General features: G+C 39.2%; 1 protein-coding gene across 5 annotated transcripts in view; it reads left to right on the forward strand.

Moving 5' to 3' along the window:
• The window catches only part of LOC149173433 (Rhomboid-related intramembrane serine protease family protein), a 200,259-nt gene extending 182,465 nt beyond the window's left edge, over positions 1-17,794 (forward strand). For all 5 annotated transcript variants that reach the window (XM_089424599.1, XM_089424600.1, XM_089424598.1 and 2 more), the window contains one exon: positions 17,463-17,794. In XM_089424599.1, coding sequence (XP_089280725.1) covers positions 17,463-17,724 — 262 coding nt within the window. In that variant the 3' untranslated portion in view covers positions 17,725-17,794. The remainder of the gene's footprint in view (positions 1-17,462) is intronic.
• Positions 17,795-22,801: the final 5,007 nt, after the last annotated feature.

Here is a 22,801-nt window from a genome sequence, read left to right on the forward strand (position 1 = left end):
AGGCAAGGACAATACTAGGAGACCAACGTAGAAGCAGAGAGAGCAAGAGTAGCAGCCAGTCCAGTCTATGCAGTGCCCAACAGAGGCGATGGAAAGCCCAGAGAGACTGCGTCATCCACACAGAGGGCAAAGGGAGTGACGCAGAGGCTCCCAGAGGCTGCGTAGTGCCTCAGAGGGCTGACACAGAGGGTCTTGGGGCTGATGCAGGTCAGCAGGAGGCTGATGCAGTGGCCAAAAGGGCCAGTGTTGAGCTTCAGTTGTGCTGGAGAGGGTTTCGTGTGACAGGGTTTCCGAATACCCGTTTCCGAATATAGAGGTATTGTTGTTGTATATTTTTCTCTGTCAGGTGAGCCAGTTTAGGCACCCAGTTGTACTCAAATAAACTACATAATAATATAACCCTCTGAATAGCTGCGTTGGGTTTACCGCATTGGGTTTTTCCGGGGACATTGGTCCAAAAATAACGGTGTCACTTGTGTGCTTGTTTTCTTTCATTTGATGATTTGTAAATCTTGATATTGTACTTTTGTTTATTTTTAGTATTTAGAAGGTAAATAACTTGTTAAGTAATTAAATAAGTAGGAGAAATAAACCAGATAGTATAAGAAGAATTTCTAATGGGTTAGACTTAGAAATTCCAACATGTCATCAGTGCACTTCATTGCTCTGCTCTGCTCTACTGAACTATGAAGAAGAAGAAGTGATCGAGAATGTATCATACCATCCTCTACTGACCCGAAGTTAGTCCCATATAAAAAAGAGTGTCTCATACCACTCTTGCTGACCTGAAGTCAGTTCCAATAAAGAGAGTGTGACATACCACTCTTACTGATCCAAAATCAGTTCCAAAGAAAGAGAGTGTATCATACCACTCTTATTGATCTGAAATTAGTTCCAAAAGAGAGTGAGTTATATCACTCTTACTAATACGAAGTCAGTTTCAATTGATCCCGGATCAATATCATCCTAGCATAGGGAGTACGATAGTAACACGATGCGTCCATTGGTACTACTATGGTCCCTATCCTCATTTCCCTACTCATTGGCTAGATAGAGGTACTTCCCATGAGTCCCAGATTGCAGGGGTAGGATGTCTTAGCAGGAGAAGGATGAACCACTCATCCTGCCTACATGTCGCCAGGGCTATCATAGGGAAGGTTGAACCACTCACCCTATACACAACAAATCATAAGGGGAAGGCTGAACCACTCACCCTATCACTGTGTCTCAGCAGGAGAAGGATGAACCAGTCTTCCTGCCTACATAGCAAACCACTAGGAGAAGGTTGAACCACTCACCCTATGGTTGCTCATCGCTCCAAGATGTACCCCCAAGCCCCCTGGAGCTCCCAAAGCTCAATGTCCATATCATACAAGACCCTTAGGAGAGAGCCTCTCCACGACTCCTAGTCGTTCTCGGAAAGTCAAGAATTTGACCTTTCCCAGGGGCTTTGACGAAATATCGACAACCTGCACATCAGTCCCAATGCGATGGAGCCTTCTTGCTCCTCAATGTACCATATCCCATATAAAGTGGTACCTGATGTCTATATGCTTGGAGTGATCATAGAACATGGGATTCTTCAACAATCGAATCCCCCTCTAGTTGTCACAAATGGTCACGATGGTATCACATATCCAAACATCTCACTGAAGAGCTTCCTCAACCAAGTAGCTTCACACGAGGTCATACTCGTAACTATGTATTCAGCCTCAGTGGTGCTCAAAGCAATCGACTTCTGCTTCCTGCTTATCCAGGATATCAAAGCAGAACCCAAAGAGAACCAACACCCTGAAGTGCTCTTGCGATCCTCCACACTGGCTGCCTAATTAGCATCAGAATAATCATGCAACTTCACATTTCCGGAAGTGTATCTCAATCCATGAGAGATTGTGCCCTGAAGATATTCCAAATGATTCTTGGCACTAATCCAGTGAGGCTCAACCATATATGAGCTCAACATGCTAACTGCAAAACATATATTTGGACGAGAGTTCACCAAGAACATCAATGCTAGTATGAGTTTATGAAACTCAGAGGCATTTTCCAAATCAGGTCCAACATCACTATCACATAACTTCTTAAAGTTAGGCTTCATCGAGGTAGTCACGGGCTTGCAGTTCACCATTCCAAATCCGGAATCCAACTCCCTCTTACTTTTGCAACTGAGAGGGTCTGCACCTGCTAGAATGAGGTTGTTCTCATAAGGTGCCAGTATGAGAGGTCTATCATCCACAACCTTCAAGCAATGGTTTGGATCGGCTTCACTCCTAGTGAATCTCAACTTCATCAAATAGTTGTTTATCCTTTCATACCAAGCCCGGGGTGCTTGCTTCAAGCCATAGTGGGCTTTCTTTCACCTGCATACATGAGATTGCCGATCATGAATCTCAAACCCCTCGGGTTGTTCCAAATTTGTGGACTTGCCATATGAGGGGAATGGTACCCTTTTAAGTTTTCCTTCGGTACATGTTGGACATGTACCTCCATGGTCTTCTTGAATTCAGGCATCCCTGTCACTATCTGACTTACATCGGGTAGGGCCCCATAATGAGCAGACTTCCGTTGCTATAGAAGAGATGTGTAAACCGATATGGCCCCCAATGGACTTCTTGCAACTTGATACAAATTCCCAACCCTGAATTCAAAAGCATCTTTTAAGAATTCCTTATATACACATGTACCTTTCCATTGATGAATGCCACCTTGAAACCTTTGACTATTATTGCCGAAATGGACAGCAGGTTCTTCTTGAGATTAGGTACACAAAGAACTTCTTGTAAATGAATTGTGTTACCCTCATTCAATTGAGGGGTAACTTTCCCTACACCCTTTCCAGGATAAGTGGCATTGACTCCAAGTATAATCTCCATGATTATTTCCTTCTCTATCAAATTAGAGAGAGATTCCTTCTATCTAATGAAGTGCCTTGAAGCACTACTATCAATAAACCAGATTCCCAAAGAGTTCGGAGGATAAGTAGTGGAGAGGGCCAATATAAGATAATACTCTTTTAGCTTATCAGAAACAACATTTGATTCTTCATACCTGGAGATCCTTGCTTTCTTGAAGAGTCGGCCATTTCCCTGATGACCTGCGTTCCTTTTTCCTTTGCCATTGTACCTATCATTCCTTCGATCATTGAAGATGTCCCCGGAATGAATGTTATCATCATCAAGTGATGTGTCCCTTCTATTTGGACACTTCGTTGCATAATGGCCAAACTTATTGCACGCAAGGCATCTGCCTTTCCTTCCATTCTCAGGTCCATACTTCCATTGAAGTGTCCTGTAGGTAGGCCGCCAGATGCTTCCGCTACTCCACTTTGACAATCTTCTTTGCTTCAACTTCACCTTTAGTGAATTTGAAGAGGGATGAGGAACCCATTAAGTCTTTTGTCCTTTCCAGCTGTCTTCGGTGACTTCTCTTTCACTCTTGCTTGGGCTTTGTCTTTACCTCAGCTCTGATACCATGTTAATTTTAGGTATGTTCTATTCTGAGAGCAATTTACGTAAAATTAACATTAACTCAATATCAATTCCAGATTAGCAATCACATTTAGCATGATAGTAAAATGCAGATAAAGCATAAACATAAATTGCAGAAAACAAGCCAAGACAAGAGGACACAAGATGTAGCCCCAGCCAGGGACAAACCCCAATGTGGGGAAACCCTTGATCAATTCTTCTTATGTTCTTCAATAGTTCGGCAGAGAGAGAGATAGTAGATATACATCAGAAGTCAACATTTTGACTTATCAAAATAAGAGCAGAGATCTTCACTAGGAATATGACACATGAGGTAGCTGATCTGAACTCAAGTGAAGGCATACTACTTCAACTGATCCTCCAAGGTGACGCCATCACCATGCCGCACCCATCACTGTGCTACACCTCATAATCATGTTGTACCCATCATACCATCATCATCACTGTGCTGCACCATGCTGCACCATCACACCATGTCCATTATCATTGTGTTGCACCATCACACCATGTCCATTATCATTGTGTTGCACGATGCTGCACCATCACACACTCAATGCATACTGCAATACATCATCATCATGCTGCTGCACCCATTTATGTTGTTCCATCCATCACATCATGCTGCACCTTATTACATCACGTTGTACCTTATTACATCATGTTGCACCTCATTATGTCACGCTGCACCTTATTACATCATGCTGCACCTTATTATGTCATGTTGCACCTTATTATGTCATGCTGCACCTTATTACATCATGTTGTCTTCAAACTAAGACAACAGCCACAAGGTAGTCCTAGCTATGGTGTTATGGACTGTGGCCTAGCACATAGCAATGCTGAAGAGAATGCCTTCGAAACATATAAGGATTGTGACTTTACTATCATCAAACCATGAAAGAGTACAGACACACACACATATATATATTATACCAAGGCTATTTATTGAGTTGCATTGATATACATTGTAAGGAGGCAGATCCATATACTGTAATACAGTGTCCTCATCCGAAGTCATTCCTCTGAGAGGTCATAGGTATATTGCTCCTTGTCATGCGAGGCTAACATGGATAACAAGAAGACAAAGCCATTCCAAGAATGTATGAGTCCAGACTTTTACTCCTTGCTGCGGGTGGGTGTCTTTTGTATAGCATATAGGTTTGTTGTAGATAACACCCTTAGGACAGCGTATAGGCTTCCTTTTGACAACGTCTTAAGGTCTCTTATTAGACCCGCTTTTAGGGCACATGGACAGCGTTAGATAGGCTGTATATATGTCTCCTCTTTTCTGCTAATAAATCTTCTCACAAGCCTGTGGCTAGGGCACATTGTTACAACAGATTAGGCCCTCATAGATCAACGTCATAGGGTCTCCTAGACCTGTGTTATAGATGTCTTTTCTACTGCGTTAAAGCCTTCCTCACCATGACCGTGTTAGATTCTAGGGCATCCTTATATGACAGCATATTAGATTTCTTCATTAGGCCCGTAGTTAGGGCTTCTCCATACCAGCGTTAAGGTTCTCTATGGCAACGTAGAGCTAGGGCATCTTCTTCTTAGGGCAACGTATACTCTTAGGATCTGTCCTCCACCAAAACCCAAAGACAAGTGGAGAGGAAGAGATCATAAGAAGAGTGTGTGTCCAAATGACTAGCAAGCCTCCTCTTTTTATACTAAAACGGTGAGCACAAGTGGGGGCAATTTGGTTGCTGGCCGACCTTGACGAATTGTCCCATAACACAAATAAATTCATATCTCCATGAATACATGTCGGAATCGGATGATCTTTAGATCAATCCTACACCTCTCGACGAGAGGAATCCAAGAAAAATATCAGATGCCATGAATAAGCAGACCCACATGGAGTTTGGCCCTAGTTGCCAATTTTAACAAAAACCCACTATAGAAGGGCATGCCACCATGAAGTGCCCCATTGGTTCCATGACTTGTAAGCTCTTTTACTTGATTATTCTAATTATTTGTTGTATTGGAGGGCAAGGAGACGCATTGGATCTATACCGGATTGTAGGTGGATTTCCATTTGGGGCTTGGTCTCCCTATACGGGGTCCTAGCCCTCCAGAAGACCACATTGGCACTTGTAGGGTGAGCATTGAGAGCCATGAGCCTCCACCATTGCCGAGATTACTTCATGGATCCCCAACAACGTTCGTTGATTGCTCTTATTCCACCTTTCTGATGAGGATGATGCACCTAGTTCACCATGCCCAGTTGACTCCACAGATGCACCATACACTTGGCAAATGTTCCAGGGTCCAGGGGATTGTTCCCTGCTACAGAGGCAGGGCTTATGCCATCATTCTAGCCCTTACAGATGGTCTACAGGCACTTCCGATCCATTTGGAGACCCATGAGGATGACCTTGTGCCCCCCACACCCACTTGGGAGCACCACAGGTTTTTGCTTGGAAAATAAGGGGCCATCCCCTTGTCCACTATGATGGAAGTCCATTTCTACATTATGGCACCCTTTTGGACTTCATTAGGCCTCCTCAAAGGCCCAACGACTTACTTGGTTGATCATTCGACCCTCTTGAGAGGCTTATTCTTGTATTATTGAGCTATTTGGTGGGCTTGTCACCAAAATTATTGTTATTATGCACATTATTTTATTTAGGGGCTCAATTAGGCCAAATTTGCTAAATTGAACTCATTAGAGATTGTATAAATAGATGAGAGCTGATTCATTCTCTCATCATCACTTGAATTGGATCATTATCTCTTGAGAGATTTTCGCTATTCTTTTTGGAGGACGAAATTGGATGGATGGGTGAATTTTGATGTTTGGATCTCTTCATTTTTGCCTTGGAGCTTCTATATTGGCATATGATGATGATTGGATATACTTATTCTCACATGTAGGTGCTTTTTAATGCTATTTTGTCGCTCTTTTTATGCCACATGCATGTTGTCGGCAATTTTCGCTATACTAGGTTGCAATTTGTTGCTTTTCTTGTGTGAAATGGTGGAAATTTGTCTCTTTATAGCGTTGCATCATGTCATGGGCCATGTTTGAATAAGTGAATGTTCCTAGAGATATTTTGTTGAAATTTTATCTTGATAAATCATCACATATTGCATATCGGAATATAAAAACCTTGAAGCAATTTTCCATGCCCTAATTGCTATTCGAAATTGTTTTATAGGCCTCCTTGACTAAGTGAATCCATTCTAATCATTGAAATATCCTTGACTCCATTTCCCCCAAAGGATTAGGCACTAGTCCTCCATAGGTGATCACCTTAAAGCATATTTTTCTCACCTTCTCTCTTTCTTTCTAGGCCTAGCCTACATATGTCACCTAGGGCATTAATATCTCAAAATCTAGCCATCGAAACACTTCAATTTTTGGTCCACAATTGTGCAAGAGTTTTCTCTAGAGGCCCTCCAAATTTGAAGAAAATTCGATAGTGGGATCTCGAGATATTGCAAGCCTTAGCTCGATGATCGTTTCTTGCCCTAGGTTTCCCTTGGCTAGTGACCTCATTGGGATTATTGCATCAAATTCAAAGAAATTTTTTCCTTTAATCCCTTTCTCCCCCTCAATTAGGTCAAGCACACCCTTGGTTGATCAAATCCATCCCTTTGACCTAATTCTGGGTCCACTTGGTCCCATGTGGCCCCACAACCTTTTAAAGATAATTCCATAAAGACCACTTGGAATCCGAGTTTCCACAAGGATTTTAGGGTCTAGGAATCTCCTTGACAAGTCATATACTCAAACCCTACCCCTTGGAATTCTCCTAAGCCCTTCCTGGAGAGCCTTTCATCTTGCTTTCCAAGCTGGTAAGCCATATATTTGAGCCTCTCTTGTGAGTAGGCTTCTAGGATCACCTTTCACCCTATCATTGATCATTCATCTTTGTGATCCTCATTATACTGGGTCTCCTCCCATTAGTGAAAGTTCGTAAAGAGCAGAGAGCTTTAGCTGAGGTGATAGTGGGCTATTTCTCCATTTGTTGCCCTTGACCTAGTATTTGCCCCTTTAGGATCCCCTCCTAGGATCCCTGCTAGTTTTAGCGATAACAAGCTTGATGGGAAAGGTCACTTTCCCGATATTTAGAGGGAGCCATGGTCAAAGTTACAACCATTAATTATATTTGTCCAACAGATGATGATCCTCTCATTTATCAATATGAGAGGGAGTTAACTTTTTAAAGTCAAAATGAATGACAGGCTTGATAAAATGGAGGAGTTGCTAATTCAGATATAGATAACTTGTGAGATCCGGATGTTCTTCATCAAACGCCCGATCAGATATATACCTTGCTACAAAACTTTGTAACAATTTATGGTTGAGCCTCATCGCATACATTGGATTGCTACTAAGAATCTCTTGAGATATCTTCGTGGCACAATCAACTATGGGTTGAAATACGCTGTCGAGAATTTGAGGCTACATGGATATTCTGATACTGACTGGGCTGGCAGTGTGATGGATAGAAAGAGCACATCATGATGTTGCTTCTCATTAGGATCTGCTTCGATTTCTTGGAAGAGCAGGAAGCAGAAATCAGTTGCTCTAAGCACCGCTGAGGCCGAATATATTGCAGCTAGTATGGCCTATTATGAAGTTGTTTGGTTGAGGAAGCTCTTCAGTGAGCTGTTTGATCACATGTTGGATAACACCATTATCCATTGTGATAACCAGAGTGGGATTCTTCTCTCAGAGAATCTCGTGTTCCACGACCGCTCCAAGCTGTTGGGAAAAATGTTGAGAGGGGGGTGAATCAGTATTTTAACTTTCACAATAATGATTTTCCTTTTCAAATAGTATATTTTATTTTACTAAAACTTATCGGAATTGAATAATCTTTAGATCAATCCTACAACTCTCGACGAGAGGAATCTAATGAACATATTATCAGCCATGAATAAGATGACCCACATGAAGTTTGGCTCTAGTTGCCAATTTAACAAGGCTTACCATACCAAAGTTCATATGGAGTTTGATCACTATTTACACGAACATGAGCTTTGTTAAGAATATTTACTGTAGTATATGCAGCTTCACCCCAGAAGGTGTCAAGAGTTCCAAATTCATCAAGCATAACTCGAGCCATTTTTTGAACTGTTCTATTCATTCTTTCCACCACACCATTTTGTTGAGGAGTTCTGGCAACAAAGAACTGTCTCTTTATTCCATGTTGTTCACAAAATTCAAAAAATTCATCTGATATGAATTCTCCTCCCCGATCAGATCTGAGACATTTGATTTTTAGATCCAATTCATTTTCAACTAAAGCTTTGAAGACTTTAAAATTTTCAAATGCTTCATCTTTATGCTTTAGTAAACCAATCCAGCACATTCTAGAAAAATCATCAATGAATAAAATGTAGTATTCTTCTCCATGAGGTGACTTTTTCCTTGTTGGCCCACACAAATCAGTATGAATGAGTTCAAGAGGCTTATTTGCTGATCCTTTTTGGCATTGAATTGTACTTTGGTTTTCTTACCGAATTGACATGGTTTGTAGATGGTATTTTCTGAGATTATGATATCTGGAAGATCACGAACTGCCTTGAGCCTGCATGCTTTTCTTATTTGAGAAAAGCTTAGATGTCCCAATCTTCTATGCCATAACCAGTTCTATTATGTTTTGCCTAGATAACATTGTTCTTGACCTCCTTTCAGTATATATAGATTGCTTGGAGTTCCTGTACCTTTGATTATGGTCTTTCTTGTGTCAAGCTCACGAACCACACATTCTTTTGATCGAAACACAACTTTGTTTCCTTGATCACACATTTGACTAACACTCAACAAGTCTTTAAACCATCAACATACATAACATTTCCAGCTTCAACTTTTTCTTTTAAATAAACAGAACCTTTACGCTTAATGACAGCTGGTGTGTCATTTCCAAAAGAGACATTCTTTTCTTTTTCTAAAGCTTTGTATGAAAGGAGTTTATCTTTATCACATGTCATGTGTTTAGAGCATTCGCTATCAATGTACCACTGATTTTCTTGTCCTTCTGCAAATAGAGCTATGCCACATCTTTCTGACTGAAATTCCTTCCTTTTCCATACCTTGGATTTTGATGATGTTTGTTCCTTTTGAATTGTTGGTCAAAATTTGCTCCTGCATTCAGATTCTTCATGACCAAATCAGTATGAATGAGTTCAAGAGGCTTACTTGCTGATCCTTTTTGGCATTGAATTGTACTTTGGTTTGCTTACCGAATTGACATGGTTTGTAGATGGTATTTTCTGAGATTATGATATCTGGAAGATCACGAACAGCCTTGAGCCTGCATGCTTTTCTTATTTGAGAAAAGCTTAGATGTCCCAATCTTCTATGCCATAACCAGTTCTATTGTGTTTTGTCTAGATAACATTGTTCTTGACCTCCTTTCAGTATATATAGATTGCTTGGAGTTCCTATACCTTTGATTATGGTCTTTCTTGTGTCAAGCTCACGAACCACACATTCTTTTGATCGAAACACAACTTTGTTTCCTTGATCACACATTTGACTAACACTCAACAAGTCTTTAAACCATCAACATACATAACATTTCCAGCTTTAACCTTTTCTTTTAAATAAACAGAACCTTTACCCTTAATGACAGCTGGTGTGTCATTTCCAAAAGAGACATTCTTTTCTTTTTCTAAAGCTTTGTATGAAAGGAGTTTATCTTTATCACCTGTCATGTGTTTAGAGCATTCGCTATCAATGTACCACTGATTTTCTTGTCCTTCTGCAAACAGAGCTATGCCACATCTTTCTGACTGAAATTCCTTCCTTTTCCATACCTTGGAATTTGATGATGTTTGTTCCTTTTGAATTGTTGGTCAAAATTTGCTCCTGCATTCAGATTCTTCATGACCAAAGTTATTGCAAAATGAACATTCAATTTCATCTTCAAAAGGAGAAAAGTTATTATAAGAGCTTTTCTTGATTCCTGTCACACTCCTTTGTTTTCTTGCTTCTCTAGTCATGATAGTTTTGTAAGCAACACATTGAGCAACCTTATGACCAAAGTTATGGCATGAAAAACATTATCCATTAAAGAAGAAGTTTTTGTGATCATAAAATCTTTTGGTATTGTTCACCTTTTGGTTGGTGCTTCTATTGATGTTCACCCTTGGAGTAAAATAAGCATGATTTATCTGGGGAGTACCTTTAGGCTTTTGTTGAGGATTGACACATTGTTCACTGGTTTTTGTTGCATCAAGATAGCTTTTGGTGATGGTTGAAGGCTTTTCTGGTTGGGATGTTTCTCTAGTATATCCAAGACCAGTCTTTATAAGAGGAGAACGTTGAACCTTGATGATTTCATCTAAGGTTTCTGATCCTTTAGCAAATCTAAGATTCAAAGATTTTGTCTTCTCAAGTTCTTTTCTTAGACCCACTACTTCACATTCTAATTTTTCATTGTGCTTTTCTCTTTCAGTGAGTTGATGTGTCAAAGTGTCTATGACCATATTCTTTTCTTCCAAACAGATTTTAAGTTGAGTGATTTCTTCAAGAAAATATTCCTCTTCTAAGACATCCATAAAATCATCATTGTCATAAGCCATGAGTAATTTAATATCTTGTTTAGATTCATTTTCATCACTATTAGACAAGCCATCAATATCTTCATGAGTATAATAACTTCTTCTATTAACAATTGTTTTCTATTACCTTTTGTAGACTCCTTTCCTTTGTCATGGTTATCTTTATGAGGACATTCAACAACATAAATACCAACTCTACCACAAGCTAAACTTTTGAATGGAAGCTACCTCTGGATCTTCTGGAACCCCGTTGAAGCTTCTTTACAAAGTTTACCTCATCTTCTTTTGAAATTCCTTGAGATCTTCGTTTTCTTTTCCCTTTGCCGAAGCTTTGAAAGCGATTTCTCTAATATCTGATGGACCTCCTTTCCTCATTTCAAAGGCAGTTAAAATTCCAAGAAGTTGAACAACAGTAATAGATTGTAGATCCTGCTTCTCTTCAATGGCAGATACTTTTAACTCAAATTTAGAAAATAGAGATCTCAAAATTTTCTCTACTAAAGTAGCCTCATTTATTTTTTCACCCAGATTCTTCATACATTTTACAATCTCATCTACTCGTAAAAAGTAACTAGCAATACTTTCATCACTATGCATCTTGAGAGTTTCATATTGAATTCTGAGAGTTTGGAGCTTAGCACGTTTTACCTGGGAGTCTCCTTCGTAGCTCTAAATGATTTTGTCCCATATTTCTTTGGTTGTGTTGAGTTGCATGACTTTGACGAATTCTGATTTTGATAGACTTCCCAATAATGCATTGACGACTTTGGCATTGTTTTCATATGCTTTCTTTTCTGCTGGATCTGTGGGGACTGCTACTAGATATTGGTATCCTCCTTCCACAATTGCCCAAACATCAGCTCCAAGTGATTGAAGATAGGCTTTGGTTCTTATCTTCCAATATGCTAAGTTATTTTTGTTGAAGATTGGTGGTCTGATAGATCCCATGCCTTCGTGATTGTTCATCTTGAGAGATCTCCTTCAAGTGATCAAGCTTCTCCTGAAGGACCTCCTCTGATACCAATTGTTGGGAAAAACGCTGAGAGGGGGGGGGTGAATCAGTGTTTTAACTTTTACAATAATGATTTTCCTTTTCAAACAGTATATGCTATTTTACTAAAACCAACCAGCTTATTTCCACGACTATGAAGAGTTAAACCAGTGTATATATAATAAACAGTTAATTCATTGTCTTAAATCAGAGTGTGATGCATTAACTAGTAAATAGAGGCAGTAAGAACAGAATAAATCAACACACATAAGCAGCACACATGAACACCAAGATTTTTCAGGCGGAAACCCAATGTGGGAAAAAACCACCGTTGCTATCGTCCCAGTCTTCAATCTTCTTATAATAAAAAGTGTTTACAAGTTTTGTACTGGTGCAGACTTTTCCAGTACGCAGGCATCTACTTGTTGAATGCTACAGCCTTCACTCATTTTCCAGCTTCTATTGGAAGGGAGCTCTAACCCCCTAGCTCTTGTACTCGTTGATATGTTTACCAGTACGTAGATGCCTGCATACAAAAGGCTACTACCTTCACTCTTCCTCCAGGGACCACGTTTCATAAATTTTCAGACTAGATACTCCTGGTACACAACAACACAATATGTAAGCCACGTTTCATCAAATTTTCATACTGGACCCATCAGCAATATTGAAGCTCAAAATTAATCACCATTGCAATAACTGCATCTACCAACAATCGGTCAATCTGAACAGTCAGATCACTGTCACTAGAATACATCCTGTTGAACCCAGAACACTGCATCAACAACTAGAACCAACTGCAACCTCAAAAATCATATGTCAGAATGTATACGCTACTTCAGTGAAGCCAACCTGCATGTATACACTACTTCCTTTAACCCAACCTGCGTATACCTCTAAAGATACTAAATCATAAAACCTCTGAACCACAAACTTTACCAATCAGTGACATTCCGAAGATCTACTGTCAGAGTATAGAGTTCTAAACAGATAGCAGCAAAGATCACCCTTTTCACTCAATCAATCAATCAATCAAATTCAATCTCCTTATATAGTCAGTTCTACTTTTAGATCTCATGAAGACATCATTGATAGACAACAATAAAACAACAGCACTGATCAGATAGATCAGCCATCTCTGAACAACAGGATTTTCTTCTGCATACGCTACTTGGAAGAGCCGAACCGGCGTGTATACGCGCCTTCACCAAGGCGAACAAGCGTATAGCTTTGCAAATAATAACTTATAACTTCGCAGCTATTCCAGACTTCAGACAGACCCAAACCATAACATTTAAAGAATAAAACATGTGTTAGCATTCAGATCTAGCCCATCCATTATCAGATCATACAATGATAAGTCATTTCAAGTCTCATGATCTTGATCCAACATTGTATCCAAAGGTGCACAAGATATTTCAGATTATATCATAATCATAGCCCTTACAACATAAAATATACTTCAGATAGATGTATTCATGAAAAACCCTTTCACTTGCACTCTTAGCCCTTTCATCTTCTCCTCCTTATATAGTTTTAGCCTTTCTCAATACCTTGGACCAAAACAACACTTAGAACCTGTGGTATTCTTAGACGGGATCAAGTAACCGTTATTCCACTCAATATTGTGGGCTAATACCATGGTATGGACCCTTGGTATTATTTAATCTTAATTTTCCTTAATTTTCCATCCCATATGCGCTTTTCTTCTTGTGAAAGTGCGTGCATATGTATACGTTCCTTTTGTTATGTGAACCCGCTTGTATATGCTACTTGGACAAGGTGAAACAACGTATACAACTTAAACCATTCTCTTCAATTTCTGGAATCTGATCTGTAATCCTTTGTTGTTATCTCTGAATTGACCTATTACAATGTAAGTTTCCCTTTATCAATTCTGAACTGACCTTTGAGTGGGTTTCCATCAAGGACAACACATGTACCATAATGTCAACATAAGCACATTGATATCAGGTACCACTTTATTCGGGATATGGTACAACGGGGAGCAATAATTATCCAACACATCAAGTTTGATGAGACGGTTGTTGACATACTCACAAAGCTTCTTGATAAGTTCAAGTTTATCTTAATTCAGAGAGTGGTTGGGAGTCGTGGAAAGACCCTACTATGAGGGTCTCAGTTTAACATTGAGCTCTGGGGGTTCCTGGGGTACTTCTTGATGCTATGTGCGACCATAGGGTGAGTGATTCACCTTCTGCTATAGGTACAGTGTGTACAGGATGAGTGGTTCACCTTCCCCTGTGATACCCAATGACGATATATGACACATAGGGTGAGTGATTCACCTTCCCCTATGGTGGTTGTCATGTGTGTAGGGTGAGTGGTTCACCTTCCCCTACGATTGATGAGATATGCATAGGATGAGCGGTTCACCTTCTCCTATGTCATATGGGCAGGATGAGTGGTTTACCTTCCCCTACGACTGATGAGATATGCATAGGATGAGTGGTTCACCTTCTCCTATGGCATATGGGCAAGATGAGTGGTTCACCTTCTCCTGTGGATGCTCCAACATATATCTTAACCATGTAGTCCGGGGCTCATGGGAAGTACCTCTCATCTGGCCATTGAGTTGGGAAAAGAGGATAACAACCATAGTAGTACAAATGGACTCATCGTGTACTGTCGTACTCCCTATGTCTAGGATGCATGATGTTCAACAACTTGATCCGAAATCAAGTTTGATTTGGGTTCTACCCCTGGTTATGTGGGCTGACTTTTGTTAGTGGAGAGTGGCGAGGCCTTGTGACTCACTCTCGATCAATTCTACTTCATTATCTATATCAGTTTTCAACAGAGTTGAGAAGGGATGCAAAGATAGTTCATGATGATGGATGAATTGGGAGGCAGCATTCTCCCTAGTTGAGAGGAAGTGTTAAAATTGGCAACTAGGGGCAATTTCCACTTTGAAAAACTCATTTGATGGAGCTAATTATTGCATTAAATTCCTCTTTTCGAGAGGACCTAAATTGATCTAAAGATCACTAAATTTGGATAAGGAAAATATATTTTTGAAAGAAGGCCCTCACATGTGTAATTTATCAAGGTCGGCTTGGGGTCAATATGACAAGTTGAACCCCTCTCCATCTCCTAAAGAAGGAAGTGTCCTCCAACCTCGTTAGATACATCCTCAACACATATTTCCTCTCTCTGAAATAGCCGTAGAAGGAAGGATGACTCCAGCCGAAGGAGGAAGGGCAAGCTTGACACCATTGTTGGGTTGTTTAACGGGCTGAGATCCTTAGGCAGGAGGCAGAGGTTGTTAGGGGCAAGTCTGGGCTAGTTTGAGAACTGTTAAGGGCAACATTTATCCTCTTTTGCAGGCCAAATCCTACAGGAAGGCAGTCGCAAGCTTGAGGGTTGTTTTGTGTAGGGTTTCTCTTGTGCAGGTAGGCCGCAACATTGGGAGGTTGTTTCAGGCAGGCCGCAGGCCTAAAAGAGCTTGGACAAGTGTCAAAAGGCTAAGAATCTACCCAGTGTAGCCCACAGACTCTGTATTGGACAGCAGGTTGGTCTTGTGGCAATCTTGACGGTTGAATCAAGCCCAGATCAGCCTAAGAGTGTGGACAAAGATACTAGAAGAGGAGCCGCAGTCTTAAATGGTGGTCTGGAGGTGAGCAGAAGACTTGTAATAGTGAGCCAATAAACCCTAACCACGATACAGTTTGTTGCTGATGAAGTCCGAACTCCAGAGGGACTGCTTTGCTAATGCCATGACCATTGTTGACCATTGGATAGGGCACAATTTGTCTGTTGTTGACAGAGTGCCAAAGTTGCAGTTTTTGGGCCATCTGCTTGTCTAAGGGCAGTGACATTGGATCTTCAAATTGGCAAGTCAATCTTGACTTTGAATTATTGTACTATCTCTCTCTTTTAAACATTTCATATTAACAATAAGAAGAATTGATCAAAGGCTTTCCCCATCTTGGGGTTTCTTCCTTGGCTTGAGCCAATTCCTATGTTCTCTTGTCTTGGCTTGTCTTCTGCATATGTTATGTTCTTTCTTCAATTATTGTCAATGTGATAATGGTTTATGTGATTGCTAATGAAAGAAATGGAAATGAAAATTGGGCTAATATGGAACATTGAAGTAATTGACCTAAGCAAAGAACATGTTAACCTAAAATTAACACCGATGATAGCTACAAAACTCAACAATTGGCCCTCAGAAACGCGAGAATTACATCAGAAATAAACTTGGAAATATTCAGAAAAAATTTCCAACAGCAGCAATATCCTTCTCCCACACCTGCCTAAACACCCTACTTGGCCTCCCTCATGTGGCTGATCGATATCCCCATGCTTTGGTAAATTTTTGCAGCTCTTTTATGTGTCTTCAGCCTCTCAAATCTACAATTAGCTCTAACAAGTCTGCTGGAATCTCTCCAAATGAATGTGTCTTCATCTTCTCCTTTAGGCAATTTCAAATTGAGCAAAATCCCTAACCCTCAATCTGCAAAGTGATAGACAAGTAGGATTAGATCTTAACTTAGATCAATAGCTGAAATTAGATCTAAGTCATTTAAAATTTAAATAATTAAATATTTATCTTTAGTAATTTGATCAATTAGCCAACCTTAATCAATTAAATTAATTAATGTATTTTTCCTAAGTTAGACTTGGGAAATAAATCATTTTCGTTGTTCCTCCCAAACAACCACCTAAACAGGACATGTTCTCCTACATGCAAAACACTAGCCTATGCAGAAAACCTTTTGAAGCTACAAAATCAAGAATTGACAATCAAATAAAATGTCCACTTCAGAAAGTGATACTGATGGATGGAGATCGTTGGTACCTCAGGGCTTGCAACTATAAGCAATAGTTCATGTTCTACCTCCTCAAGGGTCAGCATATGAGAAGGAAAGGTTGGGGGGGGGTGGTAGGAGTGGAAGTTCAGGAAGGGTACCTTTGTGCTCGATAGTGATAAATCATATTTTGGATTTCCACTTCCTGCCAGTGTCATCACTGAAGGCCCTAACCTCTTAGTTCCTGTTTTATCCGTCACTGAATCCTTGTGGCTTTAGAAGCTATGAATGTAGTCTCCCTAAGTCTGCACCCAACCGGGGCTTTTGGTGCCTCAACCTTGGCTTTCAAGGTCCCATGTGAGGAAGCCATATAGCAACTAAACCCTAAAACACTAAGCATGGATTGTTCCAATATGACCTGGAAGATCCAAGCTGGCAGGAAAACAATAGGAGTTCATTCCATGGTAATTATCACACTCTGTCAACCTCCTTCTCGACCTGAGACATTAAATATTTTTTCTACATCTTTACAGATGCTGCAGGACTTGGTAGAAGTCAAGTCGTGAAATCTTTTATTTTTTAAATATCTTGGCTATATTTGTCATTTACTCATGGCTATGTAAATATGTTTCTGTGATCATCCTTCTGGCAAGCTCCAAGTGATCAAAGTTCGTTCTATTTTGGCAGGACACATTTGGGAGCAGCATGTGCAGGTCTCATATTTGGGATTCTCATTTGCCCTGTTGTGCCAGTTCATGCACCTTCTGAAAAACTATCTTATGACCCCAATGATGGTCAAGAAGGATTTCTTTTAGTTAATCAATGGCCAGATGCTCGTAAATTATTTGCAGTGTTTACTCTTTTTGTCGTTACATTAGTTAGTCTCTTCTTTGTCCTTGCTCCTATTGTTACAGAGTTCCAGTTATCTGACATGAGTAACAGTTTCTGATAATATTAAAAAATGATCAGTTTCCACCAATTCAGACTTTGAGCAATTGATTTTGAGTGAATTAATCTTATAGATAAGTCTACTTGTTCTGGGTGAATTGAAATATTGTGTTTGTACTTTTAATCTCATACAAAAGAAGATGATGTAAGCAAATGTGTATCTCAAGTCATTGCTTTTGTCCTAACATTATGCTCAGTGTTTAAAAATTGTCAGAAAGAACTTTTACCTGCATTTCATGTAAACCAAATTTCAGAAAGCACGTTCATATGATTACTTGCTAGTTGTGTTAAGTTGCCCAATGTCTGTAGTCTTCTTGTGCCTACGCAGTGCATGGGTCAGTATGCATTCTCAGATTTATTCAACTATGAGGAACTGAAAATCCAATTACCAATGGAGCATGGCTTCACCTTGCTCTCTTTCTCTCCACAGGTCATTAGGTGATTAGTCCTAGCTTTTCTGAACATGCTTAAGTTTCAATTTCCATTCAAATTAGATTACTATTATGGAATTTTGAGAGTACAAATTATGCGTTTGGGGAATATGAAGCATTTAAATGCATTGAAATGATTGAGAGATGGGCATTATAAAAGGTGCACAGTTAGAACAGCATTTGAATTTTGATCAACCAAAGGCTCAGCAAAGATGGCTTAAGATCAAGTCCTGCTTTAAACCAGCCAAGGCATTGTAGCATCAGTGATCCAGTTGTCATGGAAGATTCAATGAATAACATGTTCACATGGTATGTTAACAGTCCATGTTTTGAGATGGGGATTACTTTTCCTACATCTTAAAGTAAGAGCGTTGATTGCCATGAACTCTATGTTCTTCAATCTAGCAAATAATTGCTATGCCAATCAATTCGCCATATTTAAAGGTAACGAGTTTGACTATCACAGCATCTGTCTCATCCAGTCTTCATCTAGCGATTTACAATAAGCTTGTAGGACAGGTAAACTACTTTCTTACATGGTGTTTGTATAGAAAATTATTTGTGACCGTTTAGGACTTGGAGTAGTGGTCCCTTTAATTTAGAGGATGGCATTGGTTAAGGACATGTTAATGCTTGAAACTGGAAGAGTTCCAAGGTAACTAGAGAAAGTACACTGTTACCTTGTACAATCTCTCTACACAGACATAGTGTTCCCTAACTTTAGTGGGGAATCCTAAATGCAATCTGGAAACAAAGAATGTGGGAAAGCAACAACATTTATAAACTCTGCATTGTACTTGTTATATAAAAACCAGATGTAAAATTCCCTTCTCGGAATTTCTCTGAAACTCTACAAATTTTCTGAGCTTATATAGTTTGGTTCATTGTGGAATTTCTACAAACAGTTTGAATACAAGGTACTGCAGGTGTATTTTTTCATTTATTTAACTCAGATAATGTGCATAGCGGTCATTACATGCTATAAGAAACCCTCAAAACTCCCATGACATATATATTATGAACTCAGAAATATACTCAAGACTGATATAAGTATTGTTGAATTTAGGCTTCTGTGATCCATATCAAGTTTTTTGAGAGGAGTTTTTGGCAGAAATCACATCATAATTCATTTGTCGACATGTTTCAAACCAACAAGTTGGTTCATCGTCAGGACAAGTTGAAGAACCAGGTCATGGCTGCAGGAGAAATAGAGAGAACAGGGTATCTAACAGCTACATTTGACCAAGAACGGCTACAATTGACCAGGGAACGACTACATTAGACTGGGTAACCAGACAGGACCAAGAGATATGGAGGGGGACATATAATTAGTTAATTAAATAATTAATTAGTTAGTTTTATTTTTTTTGCGATTAAATGCAAATTGCTTGCATTCAACTAAATTGAGAGTAAACTAAGAATTAATTAATAGACTCTTTTTTATTATTTAAATCTTCAAAGACTAGAAAAGACTTATATTAATCCTATTATATGAAATAATAAATGAGTAATAACTAAATAACCTAATTAGTTAGTTCTCTGACTTAATTCTTAGTTTAATAAAAAAAAAATTAACTATATTAGAAATGTAGCAATTTCTATTAGAATATAAATAAAAGTCAATGGAAAAATATAACTATTTTCAATTAGTTAGTTAATTTGATTTATTTATATTTATTATACTCAAGGTATAACAGGATTAATTGGTTTATCTAATTACAATTATTTTATCTATGTTTAGGTATAACGGATTTTTATTCATTTATATATTATGCTAAAAATTTAATAAAAATAATTTAGAACCCATTTAAAAACAACTAATAAAAAAAATTTCGATTAAAATGAATAAATAAGTTAGTGAATAAAAAGTCAAAGAGAAGAAAGGGAAAAGGAAAACCAATCCAGAGGACGAGGGGGAAAGGACAACACAAGGGGCGAGGGAGGGAGAGGGGGAGAGGTTGGCTAGGAAGAAAGGGCAGGGATCCAACAACTGCTAATTTTCCAGCCGTCATCCCTATTGAAATTGCTCGGCCTTTTTTCAATTTCTATGGCTTCCCTAAATTTTGGTGATGAAAAAGCATAATCTTGGCAATAACCCGGGCCTCCTCAATACATATGTGATGCTTAGCCTTTTCCACGTGTTTTTCTAGGGCGGAAGACCGGGTTCTCCCATGTTTTATGTCGGCTGAGTGCTCATGAATCCTCTAATTAATAAAGCGACTAGTCTCACCAACATAGGGGGTCCCACAGGAACACAGAATAACATTGACACCTTTCATGTCCTTGGGGTCAATAAGGTCTTTTACTGATCTAAGGGAGCTACGGATGGTATTAAGGGGTCTAAAGGTTGAGGGAACATTACGCTTCCTACGAATTCTCGCAATCTTATTAGTGGTCCCCTAGATGAAAGGGAGATGAACCCCTGAGACTCGATCTTTAGGGTCTGTTGTCGCACAGATTGTCACGACAACGTTCAGACCGGGGGCTGTCACCCTGATCCCCGATCTCTCCGTTTAAGCCTGTCTCCCGCGGCTAAGGGGGGTAGACCCTATGAGGTGATGAAGACCAACTGTAGACCAGTTGGGTTGGGAGACACGAATAAACAAGCACTAAATTGATTTTGTTAAGTTAAAAGGCCAGTGCCTTGTGGGTTTGATGTTTAAATGATTATTTACTAGATGTTGCAGAGATGTAAACCATGTACAACAATCATCAAATAACTTGAACGATGCAAGATATCCAGTAAAACCACAATGTTCTTATAATGGTTAAAGCTCAATAACGATATCCAGCGATTAAAAATTTCGAAAAAAATAAATGCTTGATACACAACCACACAATTATGAACATTAACCAGATATCATATTCATGTGGCTAATCTTCAAAAATGATCATTCATGCGTGCCAACTCACATAAAATGATAATCATCCATTCCACATCGAAAATTTAGCCTCAGCAAAAGAAATAAAAAGTAACAGATCCCTCGGCTAAGATTCAAAATGGCAAAATATTTCAAGTATATTTTTTATGATTTTTCAAAAAATAAAATAAAATTAAAACAACAATTTAAACTAAATGTAACTTAAAAATCTAAATCTACACTAAGAAAAGAAAAACTCCCCCCCCCCCTTTTTTTTTAAAGAAAACTTTTTTAAATTTAAATCTAAACTAGACTTTACTCTAAAAGACAACTTGAACACTATACGAATTTTAAACTAAAAAAGGGAGAATATGAAAATCGATTTTTATTTTTTGTAAAACCTAAACAAATTAAAATTAAAAAAAAAGAAAGAAAAGGAACGATCTACGCTAGACGTAAGAATGAAAGCACATCATATACAAAATAAAGAAGATTGAAATCGTGTTGTGTGTGCAGGTAAAGCCGCGGAAAAAAAAATAAAAATTTGAAGGTCGAAAAGCTATGGAGAAAACGGCGGCTTGAACAGCGATGGAGAGTGCAGCTACTAGACTCGAAGGCAGCTTGAAAGCAGAGCTGGGAGCTGGGACGGGAGTTACCGCTGCGTGGAGGCGTGGCAATGTAGGTTATTTTGCAGGGATCGAAAGCCAGAGAGAACCGAGCAGAGAAAACCGTGGGCGTGAGGAATAATAGAACTACGCAGGTGGCTAGCGTGGACGATGTTTGGAGGCAGCGTGGGTACACGGGGTGCTGAAAAATAGATGCGACAGAGAAAGGCTGAGGGATGGCAGCACGTAAATGCAAAGAAGTCTGAATGGCGGCGTAGTAATGAACGCATGAATGGCTAATGATGTGGAACTGATTGTTGTTTGAAGGGCAGCCAATGGTCTGGAAGGGGGGCGGATGATGAGATAAGAAAAAATGCGTGGAAAATAGAGAAGGATGGGCAGCAATAGAACAGTTAGTTGGCCAATCGGCAAGGGATTTGCCCAGGTCACAAACGCCCTTGAGAAACTTCCTCCTCATATGCAATGAAAACCCTTTAGATCTGGAGAACAACCGATATTCAAAACCCCTGCACAGCAAAATAGTGTAGATAAACCTTGAAACTCCTCAGAAACCCTGCAACCTGGAATAGAAAATCACCAAAAAAAATAATATGTGCACAGAACCAAAATTTAAAACCCCAGATCGGCTAAACAACTTTTGACTCTTTTAACAGCCAGATTTAGCAATAACAGCAGTAATATTTTCAGAATATCAGATTTACTATGAAAAACTTCAGAAAATATCTCATGCAAATTCAGAAAAATAAACTAAATGATAAACCCAGGATCAAAACTAGCTGGGCTCTGCAAGAAAATGCTTGCGGGAGTTGGCTGGTTCAGCCGAGAACTTCCCCAAACACCCGCTGATCTTCTTCAATAAGGGTTTCCTGCGCAGCTCACTTCAACCATCAATAAAGAGAGAAAAAATAATACTAGATCTCAAAAAGCAATGGAGATACCTGCCATTACTTCAGAAAACCTAATACCATTCAAACCCTAACAAGTGAACAAGATACATGTGCTCAACAATACTCTATAATAAGCTATTACTAATGGCTGAAAATCAAAATATGCAGAAAATAAAATAGCTCACAGCACTTCCAGAGAGTAACACCAGCAAGATTTTAACCCCAAAGTCTTTTTTTATTAGCACCAGAAAAGTTTACAAGAGAGCTTCTTCA

The sequence above is a fragment of the Pinus tabuliformis genome, chromosome 4_2 (genome assembly GCF_031772625.1).
Source record: "Pinus tabuliformis cultivar Carrire ecotype Pingquan chromosome 4_2, CPIR1, whole genome shotgun sequence".
Taxonomy (NCBI): Eukaryota; Viridiplantae; Streptophyta; class Pinopsida; order Pinales; family Pinaceae; genus Pinus; species Pinus tabuliformis.